Genomic DNA, 14954 nt, shown 5'->3' with positions numbered 1-14954 from the left:
TTTGTTTGATAAAATGACGTGGGGGAAAAAAAATGAATATAGCATTTGCATGGGACAAATATTCAAGATATTAGGAAAAAACGTAAAAATAAAAATATAGTAACCAAATAGTGTTTTCCTCACACGTGATATGAACGTCTGTGCCTGCATGTTTGTTGAGTATTTTGCATCAACTGTGAATTTTCATTGGAGGATGATGCCACACGTGAAATGCTCACACAGGGGCAGTGGCACTCACACTGATGGAAAATGGTCTTTTTTTTTTTTACAATTTCCAATTCATCCATGAGGACACATCGAGTAGAATCATGGCTGGTGATTACATGAGAAGAGGGTAAATTACACTGGAAATCAATACATTGCAAGCTGTGAAGTTCATGACGAATTGGATGATGTCATTCACGGGAACATGCAGAGAGTGTGAGGAAACATTCCTGCATCAGTGACATTAACTACTAAGGGTGATGGTGACATGATGAAAAATGTATTTTGTTAGATAGGGACGATTGGAACATGTAATGGTAAAATTACTGTAGTGGCTAAATTGACTTAAGCCTTTGCTCATTTTTTATGAGGTGAAAAATATGTGATGTCACAGAATTTACTGGAAGTGACGAATAAACAACCTTTGAGTGTTGTGTAAATGATGGAAATGTATGTGTGTGAGATAAGGATAGCCATGTGTAAATCTTGCATTAGCTAATCAAAAAGTCACTTCGTCGCAAAGCAGGCACTCTTATATTAACTTCCAATGTGTGTGCGTGTGTGCGTGTGTGTGTGTGTGTGTATATGTGCATGCGTGCCTGTGTAGGAGAGGAGGGTCACCTCTGGGACAAAGATAGTCCAATCCAACACTTTTAATTACGTGAGCGAATGAATATGGGGGAAGGTAAATTGCTCTGTCAAGCTGGGAAATGGTCTTTTTTATGTTTGAGCTCTCATCACTTGGCATTTCTATTATTCAACGCGGAGAGAGGCAGGCTAGAATGAGGAGTAGCAGGAGAAGGAGGGCGGAGGAGACAAAAAAGATGATTGTATATACAGCACTTCAGTAAGTGCACATTGAAACATTCAAGACTGACTCTTGTGGTAGGATTGATAGGAGCCATTCCTATATGTTCTCACAACAGTGAAGCACAGTAGAGCTGCTATAATACAACACCGAAAACATTTTAAAGGGGACATAAAATCCTTTAAAGTCACACAAAATTAGAGACTTTGAGATGCTGTTTTGTGAGATTTCAGCTGAATGATCTTATAAAGGATGACAACGAGTGATTATTACCCTAGAATCAGGAATGGATCTTCTGTGTCTGTTTTGGATGTTCAGTATCAGTATAATGTACAATAATAAAAGAAGCGTTGAATATGCAATGTAAAAAAGAGCTGCTTGTACTGTTTGGCTGAGGTGACATTACTTCACAACCAAGGTCCAAAGGGTGAATGGACATAAGATTTATTCACAGCAGTGATCTTATTTTAAGTGAGATTATGTTTTTATCACTAAATTTGCTTATTTCTGTAGTATTCTCCAGTATATCAGGGACCCGAGTCCAATCACTAATCTTACTAATTAATCCTGAAAAATGGCACAATTTGTGGAATAACACACTGATTCATTAACCTAACTCAAGGAAATTGTGTTCAGTATTAAACATTTAACTATCACTAAAGTGGAACATAGGGTTAGTGTACAGTTAGTGCCATAATGTCTAGGTGATTTTTGGTAGAATACAGCAGTAAAAAAGTGGGAGAAGTAAAGCAAGATTGAAGTAGTAAAGGTCTTTGGCAGAGACTTGCATGGTCCATGTGTATTCACCCTGATTTGTTGCGAGAGATAAGAGCGACAAATATCAAATAGTCCCTTGTATGCTTAAGTAAAGCCAAAATCGCCATCTGTCCAAGTGACATTGCAATTCCGGCTTGGCTGTATTTATTTGATCTCAGACCAGATACAAATTTCGCAGTGGAGTATGAATGATTGAAATCTGCATTTCAATACAGCCATTTTTTTTTCCTTCAACAACAATGGGAAACGTTAAGGGCAACAGTCACTGTTTAATCTCTTCCAAATATGCGTGTTTTGCTATGGTCAAGATGGCAAGATAATATTGGCGAATATGCATTCAACAGTTCAGGCACCTTTAGTTTAGCTTTTTTGAAAGTCGTAATAAATCCACAATGTTTGTGTATGGTAAAGTATTAGATTATCCGCCTTTTTGTCTGGCTGGAACAAATAGTAATCGCCTATAGGCCGGTCCACCGTTTGCGTTTCCATCTACAAACGCCGACCAATTTCCACTCGCAACACCAACCCCCGCCCCCAAACACGGCTGATCGACATTTGGAATTAAACATTCACCGTGGCATGGCAGCCTCACCGTGGCGTGGAAGCCTCACCGCGACCAGACTAAAAGTGTCTCCTTTTAGGACCCAGAAGCTTCGGCCGCGGCCAACGGGAAACGGAAACCTTGCCGCGCCCATTGAAGCTACAACACGAAAATAGACCATAGAGGATGACATAGATGGGAAAATGGGATTAATCCTTCTATTTTGTTTAAGGTTCTCGTCTATCGTTTATCGCCTACAAAATGGGCCTGTCCGTCACATAGGTGAAATGCCCAGCTCTCAATATCGGTTACTCATATTGGCAGCTTCCAGGAGTACCCGATACCGAAAAGGCTAGTATCGGTACTTGCCCAAAACCACTGAAATAAATGTTGAACTAAAGTAAGATGAGCACAGTCAGGTCATCTGAACTACCCTCAAACAGCAACAGGATGTTCCTTTTTGCAAGGTTCGGAGTAAATAATTGTTGGTCTTCAGATGTGTATGCCTTCAGAAACTGAAATTTTGTCAACACCAATGAGCTTGGTCACCACTGTCAAACTAGGACATATTATTAAACACGACCGCATAGTCCAAAAGCCTCAGGGGCCGACAATGCTCTAAATCAGCAGGCCAGGGAGGCTTCTGGTTCCCTTTCATGTTGAATGCATGAAGTAGGAGTGAGACCTTATGCTGTCTGAAGCCCCTAACGGAAGAGCACTTCCTCCTGAGCTCTATCTTGGATCCAAAACAAAATAAAGAAATCACACAAGAAGAATTACAGAAGGAAATAGGGCAAATCCAACAAACCAATTATATTATTCCACCTCTATGTCACGCACACTCACTCCACGCTTTCTGTCAGATTCAGAGAATGGTTGTGAATATTGTCGGTGTTCTAGCTTTAGAGGGGAACTGCAATTATGTGATTCAAACAGAGATCGTTTTTTTCTCTGTCTCTTCTAGGAAGGGTCGAAGAGGATCATACATGCATATATGTAGACAGTACTTCCCACTTATGCTTATTGACGCTTACATGAGAGTATCACTGTGGTCCATCTTTCCATGCAAGCATTGTGGTTTTTACAAGGCTTTTATCCTGTCTTCCCCACGGTCGGAGCGCTAACACTCACATAAATGTAGTAGACATATTGTTGCTCATCAAATAATGAAACACTAGGCTTTAATAATTGAAAATAACTTTTCTGGTGCCAAGAACCAATTGCTATAATGTAGATAGCAAATAAGAGGAAACCTATGGGAACACTTAGAACACGAATGACTTGACAGCTTCAAACACTGCTGAGCAATGCTAGATTCACAATACAGGATGCTTACTGGAAACAAATGCAATGATAATGGTGAAATTTATCATCTCTAATAACAGTTTTTGCAAAATGTTTTCATCGCATCTTTGTTTTTAGTGCTTATGAAAATTAGAGTGTCGAAAAACTGTGTGTGTGGCTGTCCATTCCGAGTTTGGGATTTTTAGAACAATTGTTTAGTTGGTGTTGTTATATTTCGTATAAAAACACCTTTGGGGTTGTGCTCTCGATCAGACATCTATGAAAGCCCACGTTATCAAATTAGTTGCATGTGTGCACCCTTCTCTTTATACTCTGTATGTATTCATGCAGCTCCTCCTTGGTACGGTCTAAGCCTCTCTCTTGGCTCTGCCTCCTTTGATGGACAGGCTTAATTCCCCAGTCAGACCAACACTGTCCATTTGTATCAATTACACGAGACTTCTTCACTGTGCTCATCCAGACACATGGAAGTCAATTATGTCTAATCTTTGGTAAATTACACGGCACTCACGAGGCAGTTCCGTCTATGTGCCGGGAATGTCTCACTGAAGGTTATCACAGCGCGGTCATTAGCTGTTATGAGATAAGAGTCGTGCAGGTAAGGAATGAGAAGGGGATGAAAAGAAAAGCAATGCAACGGGTCATACTAAATGAATTTATATGCTACGTAGCGATGATAGTGCCCTGATACGCTCGGGTTAATGCGTGTATCAACACCAGCCCTTCGCTCCCACATCGCAGAAGTCAAAAAGGAAAAATAAATGGATTCTATCAATGATCGCTCTAATTATTTCAACATTGATGGTGAAATTCAAGAACATAAAGTATTTACATACATCTAGTGTCCCTTAGCAAGCTTCGTGTTTTGTTATGACCACTGGATATGCCAATCTGAATGGGTGCTCACGCTTATCGGCTCTGAATGCCTTTCTGCTTGAGCTCAGTGACACACATTCTTATGTGAAAACTTTTTGTTGCAGACTTGGACATGAGTGGCATGACATATCATTATTGCACAGAAAATTCAGGAATTTTTTATGACAGCGATGTTCCACTATTTCAAACTGATGGTTTAAAAAGGTCTTTGTTTCTCTGTAGCTTGGCTCAAAAGTGCTGGCTTATCAATAAGAACTCAATTAAAATGAGCATCTACACGTTGTCTGTCCACGGCAAAGATGCAAAGCCTCATGACAACCGCCTCTGCAGAATCTGCTTCATGTGGCATTGACAAGAAATTAAATGTTTATGTGGTTGAGTTGCAGACACAGATGGACAGTGGGATGAGACGTTTTGTCTGGGTGGCGCCCCTACGACTTGAACACTGACTAGCACTAGTCGCTGATTCCATTGACTAATTTGAATGATGCATTTGTCAGAACATTTTTAAATACATTTCTTTTCTGCTTTTTTTCCACTTTTTTTTGCAGGTTTGGAAAATGGATGGATGATAGATGTAGGCCTATACCATCGAATCTGAGATTTTTAAGGTCATAACAGCAGTGGGAAATATCCGTCCTGTGAGTATGTTCACACTTTACCTGTTGATCAGTGAGAGTGTACAAGTATTGGTGATCTGGGCTGAAGAGCAAATCTTTCAGGATGGGGCTGCCGTCACGCACAAGGACGTTTTCATAGAGCAAAGCCGGCTGGGAAACTGAGTTGACAAGGATCTAGGAGAAATCAAGCAGAAAAAGACAATGTCATTTTTCATTTTAAAATGCCACCCTATTGTTTATTGAGCAAAGATTTCCATCTGGTGCGTTTGTTTGAAAAACCGTAATGTGCCAGGCCCCTAAGTGGCATAATTGCTTATTCAAAACTGCCAAATCAGATTTCACACGAGCAAAAATGTGTCATTGTGTCACACACTCATGAAATGTATATACCTCATTTTGGAATAAATAAGCAAATAAATAACAAACAAACTAACATCCAATCAAAATCTGTGATAAAGTTTAAAAGACAAAGTTTTGAGCGTGTGTTGGTGTAAATAGTGTTAATCTATTAGTGGCTAATGTATCCCCTGCCTAAAGAATATGGTGCTCCAGCCAGTACACCAATGTGTTCGTGTTGCAATCCGGACTAACATTACTGTGGTTGTTCAATGTTGGCTTGAACAATCTTTAAACACACTAAAATGATCAAAGCTCATAAATAATCAGATAAAATTAATACTTTTCCAAAAATCCAATCCAAATCCATATTGTCAAATATGCCCAACATAGCAATACTTAAAGCGGAGGTCAACCCAAACACATTTTTTTCAAAAATATGTTCCCAGCATGCCCACTAGATGAAACACGGCATTCTGATTAATTTTGCGTGTGTGGAATATAAGTTAAGCAGCAAAATGCACTCGTTTATAGCCATCTCCGGGTGCGGCCATTTTTTTGTTCTGTCGACTGAAAATGACATTACACCTGCTCACAACGACTAATCACGGCTGATCTGATTTCAGAATCTGAGCCGTGAGTGGTCGTTGTGAGCAGTTGTGATGTCATTTTCAGTCGACAGAAGACAAAATGGCTGCCCCCAGAAAAGGCTGAAAACGAGTGGATTAAACGTTATTTCACGCAATATTTATCAGAATGCCCTGTTTCAACTAGGGGGCTTGCATAGAACATATTTTGAAAAAAAAAAGTTTGCGTTGACTTCCGCTTTAAATACATTATTTTAACTCCCGCTCCTCTCATTGTCTAAATTTTCGCCATAGCCTTCCAAAACTTTATACTTTTCCTCCACACACACACACACACCCGCACACACCCATACACACACACACCCACACACACACACATCTTTCCGTATTTTCCTCTTCTGGTCTCAACAAAGCGTGCAGGTGTTTTGTATCTGTCAAACCACCAACAGAGTTGCCTTAATATTTTTTTTAACAGAAGGTTTGGCCTGTCAACACAGTGGGTACGCTTGTTTCTTAAGAGCAGAAATCCACTTTGTATAAAAGGCAAGTGCATTGATAAATCCGCTTTGTGAAGTTTCTCAGCGGGATGTTTTATCAAAAATAATCCCAAGATTTTATTCTATAAAGCAAAATGTCAGGTATTTGCCTCTAAATTTACAACAGAATGGAATCAAACGCTTTGTGTGAAGAGGAACTTGAACAAGGAAAGCTACTCACTTCACTTTTGTTCTTTAAATAAATACATCAACTTGAAAGAGCAGGGGTAACAAGGCTCACAAAAGTTTACCTGACTTTGTGACAATTTTAATATGACCACTATGGAAACGTTCAGGAAAAGTGAAGACTTTAAATTGTCCATTGCTGTGAAGGTGATTTTAAATGATTTGAGAACATCTACAATTAACAAAAGGTAATACAACACTTTTGCATTCCATGTTATACTGCTCACAGTGCAGGTCCTCTCACAATCACGCACACTGTCACACACAACCCGACACACACCTACACACACACACACACGCACACCCCCACACACACACACACGCACACACTGAGGTGGAAATTGTTATTCAAAGCAGGCATTTGTGAAGATTAGAGTCCAAAATTATGTGGGAATGTGATCAACGACAGGCGAGTAGCCCTACAGCTCGGGGCAGAGGGCAGTTGGAGGGGGATTCAGGTCAGTTGGCACGGAAGGGATGCAGAGTGGCACAGGTGAGCGTATACACTCACATCTCTTCAAATAGCCTGCAGGTTTCTGCTCCCCTCCTGCGACCTACAAAGTCTAGATGGAAGGCCTCATTTCCATAATGCTAGACTTTTTTTGCGTTGCGGGTGAGCTGGACCATGGCTGTCGTTGGGCAAGAGGTAGCACACACCCGGAATCGGTTGCCACCCAATCAGAGGGCTCACAGAGAAAAAAATAACTATTTTCATTCACACTGACATTCCCACCGATTAAAAATTGTGAATCTTCATCTAACCTAACGTTCATGTTATACGGAATGTGAGATGAAGCCGGAGTACCAGCATAAAACCCAAACAGATGCTTACTTACTTACTTCTACTTATATGCATTCCTCTCTTTTCCAGCGCATGCCTCCACCTTTCTAAACGTTCCTCCACCTGCTCCCTACTTTCACTACAGATCACATCATAGTCCATGGGGACTCCAGTTTAACCTCATCTGTCAACCTATCCTTACTATTGAAAAGAAAAGGGGCGTAGAGCTGATCCCTGATGCAGTCCCACCTCTACCTTAAACCTATGTCACAGCTACAGCGCACCTCGCCACTGTTCCGCTAACCTCATATTGTACATGTCATGTACGATTATAACATACTTCTCTGCCACTCCAGACTTCCTCATTCAGTACCGCGGTTCCTTTCTGGGTACCCTGACATAGGCTTTCGCTAGATTGACAAAGAGACAACGGAGTTTCTTCTGACCTTCTCTGTACTTGTCCATCAACACCCTCAGGCAAATAATGCATCCGTAATACTCTTCCTAGGCATGAAACCATACTGTTGTTCACAAACTCTCTCCTGTCCTGAGTCTACCTTCCACTACTCCTTCCCATAACTTCATTGTGTGGCTCATCAACTGGAATCCTCGATAGTTCCTGCAATTCTGCACATCACTTTTGTTCTTGAAAATGGGTACCAGAAAACATTTCCTCCATTCCTCAGGCATCTTCTCACCATCTAGAATTCTATTAAACAACCTGGTCAAAAACTCGACAGCCACCATTCCTCAAAATATTCTTCCCATCTATCCAGCACACTACTGACACCAGTTAACACATTTCTATCTTCGACCTTAATCACCCTAACCCGCTGCAACCATGGTACAATACATAAAGTTTGCAGTAATGATATCGGATAAGGAAAAAGTAAATTATTAGAGAATGTACCAGAAGTCCACAGTAAAAAGTCTTGACGACCTCTGTTCAAATGCGTGAGACACACTGCCTACATGTGTGGTACCGGTGCACAATGGATTTTTTTTCTTTTCATATTTGTGTTAACACATTCAAGGTTCTGTGAGAGAAGAGTCTCTCCACTCACATACGAGTCATGCTGCGTGTCATCAAGAGCTTATTTTTCTGCTTGGAGCCAAAAAGAGACTACAAATGATATGTGGGTCTTTCGAGCATTCTATTTTGGGGGCCATTATCAAAGGCAACCAAATCCAGCCTGACAGGGTTGGCATGAGCCGTGCAGCATATTTCTTAATCTGGCAGGAGTACCTGCAGGAGTTTGATTAATGCGACTGTGAGAATTTAGGACGAACTATTGCAAAAAGTAAACACTACACTATGATTGAACTTGAACTATTGTCAGCAATATTAGTATGACTGTGTTTGCAATTTTGTTACAAAAGGACTTCATCCATCCATCTTAGGGTGTTCTTGAGCCTAGCCAAACTGAGTTTGGTGCACCAGAGGTGTCAAATCCAGGTACAGAAAGTAAAAACCCTGCCACAGCTTGGCTATAGCTACAGGTGTTTCTACTCAACCGGCAGGTAAACAAGCTCTCTGGGAGCGCCTACACCTGTGGCCAAAGTCAAACTGCGGGAGGGTTTTTACTTTTTGGACCTGGATTTGACTCCTCTACGGGGCACAGAGAGACAAACAACAAGACAAGCAAGCATTTGCATTCACATTCAATCCTAATGGCATTTTAGTGTCTCCTATTAACTTAACATGCACGTGTTTGGAGTGCGGCAGGAAGCAGGAGTACAAGGAAAACATGCAAACTCCACACAGAAAAGTTGGAGGCAATATTTGAACCCCCAGCCTCAGAACTTTGTGGTGAGTCACTGCATATACCAGTTTCTTACTTCCGGTATGTAGTTTTATTCTGTTCTTTTTTTCCCCCCTTATTTTTTTTAAGCAATCTGCTGCATGCTGCTGTTTTTGCGATTTACACACACCTGAATTACCCCTCTGGGGATCATTAAAATAGTATTATTTTTATATGATCTTATATTGAATCATCACTTGAAAATGGCTAGTCCTTGAGGTTAGGGTTTGTGTCCATGAAAACAAGTCCAATGCCCAAACGGCTTCTACTAAAGACTGTGCAATACTACGTATATTAAACCCTACCATAGCCATTTGAGAAAACCGTATGAGTACACCAATTAATGGTCTCTTTTACATACAACTAAACGTAATGGTGATTTTTTAAAAAGGGTTTAGAAACTGACTTTGGAGCTAAAATGTAAAATGTATATCAGTACCCTCTTTCCTCACCTTAACTTTACTCAAACCACTCTGTGTCCCGAATTCCCCGGAGGTTTATCACTGATATTACAAAGGACACTGTAACCTACCAGAACACTATTTATTTCACACCATTCTGAGGAATTACAGATAAAGTACTCACATAGACACTTCATGAAACAGAACTACAAATTATACAGACCTACCAAAATCCCACACGCCTACAACCTTGGTGACGATGAAGACAAGGAAGCATACAAGATGTAAGTATTGGAGTGGCATTGCTGTGTCCATGGCCAATGAAGGGAATACAGATTTAGTCGGTACTAAATGTAAGATGTAATAGTATGCTACATATGAGTATGTAAATTAAATAAAAGAAAATAATAGTAGCAAACATTTCTTGATTAATGGCACTTACCTCCATTATGCTCATGCTCCCTTTGTTTATCTCTCTCCTTTCTGTCTCCCATTTTCTAACTTTAATTAAAATAGCTCATTATTTACCTCCTCATATTCAATATTCAACATCAATCTATAGCCCATGTGTCCATTTAATTTGGAAAATCTCATTGTTGTTTTTTTTCCGCAGTCATACATTGTCCCGCTTATGTGTTAGTGGCCTTAACAGTTTACTATGCACTTCATTACGTGGCTGGACGAGTAGAAGGAAGGGCAATGGAGGCATCATGATGGCGAGGAGGGAAAAGTGGGAGGGGTAATATTGGACCAACAGTACTTGTTAACCTTGTTAGCATTTCTCATGGAAACTATAATGTAGAAACTGTCCGGTGAGGAAGAGTAATGCTCCAGAGTCTACAATCTTCAAGTGGCTCTATGATGATGGAATGAACAGAGGGAAGCATTTGCTTAATGAAATCTGCTCAATGTTTGCGTGCAATTGTGTATGAGCGTGTGTGTGGTCTCTATTGAAATTGATTTTGGTATTATCCATTGATGAGGGTTTTGGTAAATGCTCATGTCTATAAGCATTAGTGAGCACGCATTCGGCACATGCACGAACACCGACACACACGCATACACACACATACACAGGTGCCCTATTAGAATACTGTGAACAGAACCTAAAACCCAAAAGAAAAACATTTGCAGCATGGTGTGCATCATGGTTAGCTAGTCTGCCCAAAAGTTCTAAGGTTCAGGGTTCACAACTCAATTCAAGCCAAGTACAACAGATTCCTGCCGCATTCCAAAAACATGCATGTTAGATTAATTGTGTCAAACTCAGGCCCAGAGGCCAGATCTGGCCCGCCATGTCATTTTATGTGGCCCGCGAATGAAAATCTTGTGCATCAACTTCCATGATTGAAGCTAAAATCAAATGAATTATGTCACAAATAAAATGTCATAAATACAAATCTTCAGATATTGTAGCAATATTTAGTTACCAAACTCCTTATTACAGTAACTTGAACAACTAGTATCCTTGACTTCAAATTTTGAAATGAGTGTTCCATCAATTTGTTGTGTATAATGGCAATTAAACATTTATTTGGTTTCACAGTCATAACAGCCTTCTGAGGGAAACCGTAACCACAATGTGGCCTGCAACAAAAATGAGTTTCACACTCCCGCTCTTCATTGTGTGAATAGTTGTTTGCTTGTATGTGAACTGCAATTGAATGGCAAATAGTCAGGGCTGTGGTCTGCCACTCTCCCAAAGTTTGCTGGGATAGGCTCCAGTCCAACCGAGTCAAGTGCTACTGAAAATGGATGGATGAAGAAAGCAGGAATCAAGAAAGCGAAAGAGATGTGTGACCGAACACAGTGTGTGCGTGTGTGTGTGTGTGTGTGTGTGTGTGTGTGTGTGTGTGTCACCGTAGGCGATCTTCCTGTTGTGAGAGTGGCGGTGCAGCAGAGGAACAATGATTAATTTCACTACAAGTCACCTGTATGGCTAGTGTGTGCGTGTGTGAGTGTGTGTCTAACCCTGACTGGAGGGCATCCAAAGTATCACAGCACACCTGCCGACTACATGTTGACACACACACACAGACACACACGTTTCACCACTCACAAGAGTGACTGGCAAACAGCTGGCCCGTGACAACATGCCATTAATGCATTATTATTAACAGTTAATACTTGGCTTTGCTGAAAATAACAAAGCTTTATGCTTTTGGTCAAGAATATTTTGAAAAATGAAAACAGGGAAACTGTAGCAGCAAAAGGTTCTGTCATTACTCAGTGACTGATTTGTAAATGAGTGCACATGTTTAGCTTCAGTTTTAAAGTGATGAAACCTCATTGTCTCCTTTTCACTGTCCAAGCCCTGTCTTGTATTAGAAACAATATACTTAGAACCAGAGCCGGCCCGAGGCATTAATGAACTAAGCGGCTTCTTGGACACCAGAGAGCACCGGAAAAGAATAAAGATTTTTATTTTTCAATGCATTACACAAAAACATGATGGGAGGTGGGGGGCAACTCAAATGCTGTTTAGGACCCCATAAAAACTTGGGCCATCATGCTTTATAACTCTCATAAGCAAAACTTGACGGCAGCTACAATTACATTGACATTATTGTTTTACTCAGACTATTAGCGCTGTTAAAGTTTGTCACTTAAACTTAAGGGATCTTAAGTCATTATCCCCTTATATATTCCCTTAACTATCATGCATATGGGATGACACTTTACAACAAGAGGAGACTAACAGAATGGATACATTTCTATTCAACTCAGGGGCACAGTGATAATCATACAAAAATCCCAACTGAAGGTTCATTTAGGATGTTCTGGTGAAGCAACGTGACAGGCAACTCATGTACTGTCACTCATGCTGGGGGGAAGTAACAACATAGCTGGAAATTTAGAAACTGAGGCCAAAAGAATGTATGATTTTGTCTTCTCCTTGTACTGTACATTAATGCTGTAGGAATCTGGGTGATGTTTGCAATTTGCGATGTTTGCAAAAAAAAAACATTGAAAAGTTACTTTGATGTCTGTGCTAGTGCAACACTACTAAACGACCTTCGTTTCCTCCACCTAATTGTTCCCAGTTTTGCACTACAAAACTTCCACATCCTTTTGCTAGATGTTAATTAGTTTATTATCATTTCAAAATTTGTATCCATTTACAACTGAGTAGTGGGTCCTTGGGGGCTCCTACAAAGAGACCACAATTGCATAACGGGCCACTTAATCAAGTGACAAAGCAGAATATTGAACTCACCTCTTGTCTTTAGTAGATTTGCATCTAAATCAAGTGGAACTGTCACACGTTAGAAGTTTAAGACTCATTTCTATTTAAGTCTTTTTTAAGGATTGTCTTCCTTCCACCCCACAGTGCCACACTGAGATACAAGTAGGGCAGACTGTGCGCTAAAACAGCGGCTCTATATTCTTCCCCGAGGCAGATCCTGCGGTGTGAGGCCACTGTGAGTCTAATGACATCCATACACTTCCGCAAAATGTCATGTAATTGTGTAGAAGTTGGCTAGAAAGCGTCTGGGAAAATGTAGGATATGCCTCAGAGAAACGTCTCTATGTGTATACATTGCAGGGTAGTGTTTGCATACATTTCAAAATGTATACAGAAAGAAAAAAAACAAAAACGATTACTGCTAGGGTGCTAGGCAGTAGATACCACCCCGAACAATCATCATTTCAGCAATAATAACAGCTTTGTGTTCACAAGGAAGATTTTTAAAGATTTAAACATAGTTACACACAAACATGTGCTGTACGTTATATGGTGTACTATGCATAGATCACTAAAATTAATTGTAATTATTCAACTTTATCACACTAGGGCACAAAATACCAGAGGTGGGCATTCCGTCTGTCACCGATGGATGCCAATTTTGCTGATGATTAACAAATGACTGGACAACTCTTTAAAATGACAGACTTATCAATGACAGAAATGGGTTTTCATCCGTCAGTGTAATCGTCACTAACGTCAGTGACAGTCCGTCAGTCCATTTTTCTGACATTTTGTGGGGGACCGTCTAATGCAGTGTTTTTCAAACTGTGCCGCGGCACAGTTTGAGATATAGTCAGGTGTCCGTTGGGAAATTATCTAATTTGTGTGCCTGTGCGGTCTAGCGCCTGGCAGCGTAATCATGTCTTTACGACATTGTAGTACTCTTTCATACCAGCAGGTGGCAGCAGCAGCAGGCAGCTAATTGTCTTTGTCTAGAGACAAGCAAATTAGTGACGCATCTTTATCCAAACAGGCCCATGTTTCACACTGAGTAAGTATCAATATGAAACATTATAAAATACTTTTTTCTTTGTGTTTACTTAATTCCTATTCAAGACGTTATAATATAACGTCATTCTTCAATGTTAAAAATGCTTGTATAAACAATATTATACTTATGTTAAAAAATCCATTTTTTTTTTTCACAATTTCAGCTGCTAGTGTGCCGCGGGATTTTTTCAATGAAATAAATGTGCCTTGACTCAAAAAAGTTTGAAAAACCCTGGTCTAACGGACCAACGGGCTTCTGACAGTCTAACTACCGGACTTAATGGATGGACTGACCGACGAGTACAATTCAATTCATCCTGAAAAATGACGGACTGATAAATGACGGACGGGTTCCCTGGCCGCTGACGAATGCGGACCAGGAAAATTTTGTAAAATGTCCACCTCTGCAAACTACACTCAACAATGTAGAAAATCATACAGCATAGAGAACTTCAAGGATAACGCAAAGTGAATGACATGATGCATACCTGCACCAAAATACACCCTAAAGCCCTGAGCTATTGTTTTCAAAGTGTCGCCATAATGGCTTTATCCTGACAGGTGGGATGAGGGAGAAGGACCATTAGGAGAAAATGGTCATCTCTCTGATGCTTTTTGTGTAATCTACTTCCTTTCTCTCTTGCTGGCCAACTATATCCACCTCTACTTGTCACTTGCTCTTTTGCATCCCTTGATGCACCACCTCAGCTGACACACATGAGCAGCCAAGCAGAACACACTGGCTGTGTATAGCGCAGCATAGCAGCTTGTGTACTCCTCCTGCACGTGTGTGTGTGGTTCTCATTCTTCGCCCTGCAGTGAGTAGGGAAAGTACAACTAAACGAGTTCAATTTGTCAAGAGCAGAAAGGTGCGGCCCTTGAGGGCTAGTGGACAGCTGTCGACAAGGCGACAAGAGACAGTTTAAAAGGAAAAGAAAGGAAATTCACACATCC

At 40.6% G+C, this 14954-nt stretch overlaps 1 protein-coding gene across 2 annotated transcripts in view; it reads right to left on the bottom strand.

The window, feature by feature from the left end:
* LOC147153372 (plexin-A1-like) overlaps nt 1–14954 on the bottom strand; it is a 208683-nt gene that overhangs the window by 94346 nt on the left and 99383 nt on the right. For both annotated transcript variants that reach the window (XM_086028906.1, XM_086028914.1), the window contains exon 4: nt 5174–5305. In XM_086028906.1, the coding sequence (XP_085885032.1) occupies nt 5174–5305 (132 nt within the window). The remainder of the gene's footprint in view (nt 1–5173; nt 5306–14954) is intronic.

Source organism: Filicampus tigris, chromosome 1 (genome assembly GCF_054856515.1).
Source record: "Filicampus tigris isolate MCC_2025a chromosome 1, RoL_Ftig_1.0, whole genome shotgun sequence".
NCBI classification, from domain to species: domain Eukaryota; kingdom Metazoa; phylum Chordata; class Actinopteri; order Syngnathiformes; family Syngnathidae; genus Filicampus; species Filicampus tigris.
Note: the sequence above shows the minus strand (reverse complement) of the source record. Positions and strands in the feature narration are given on the sequence as shown.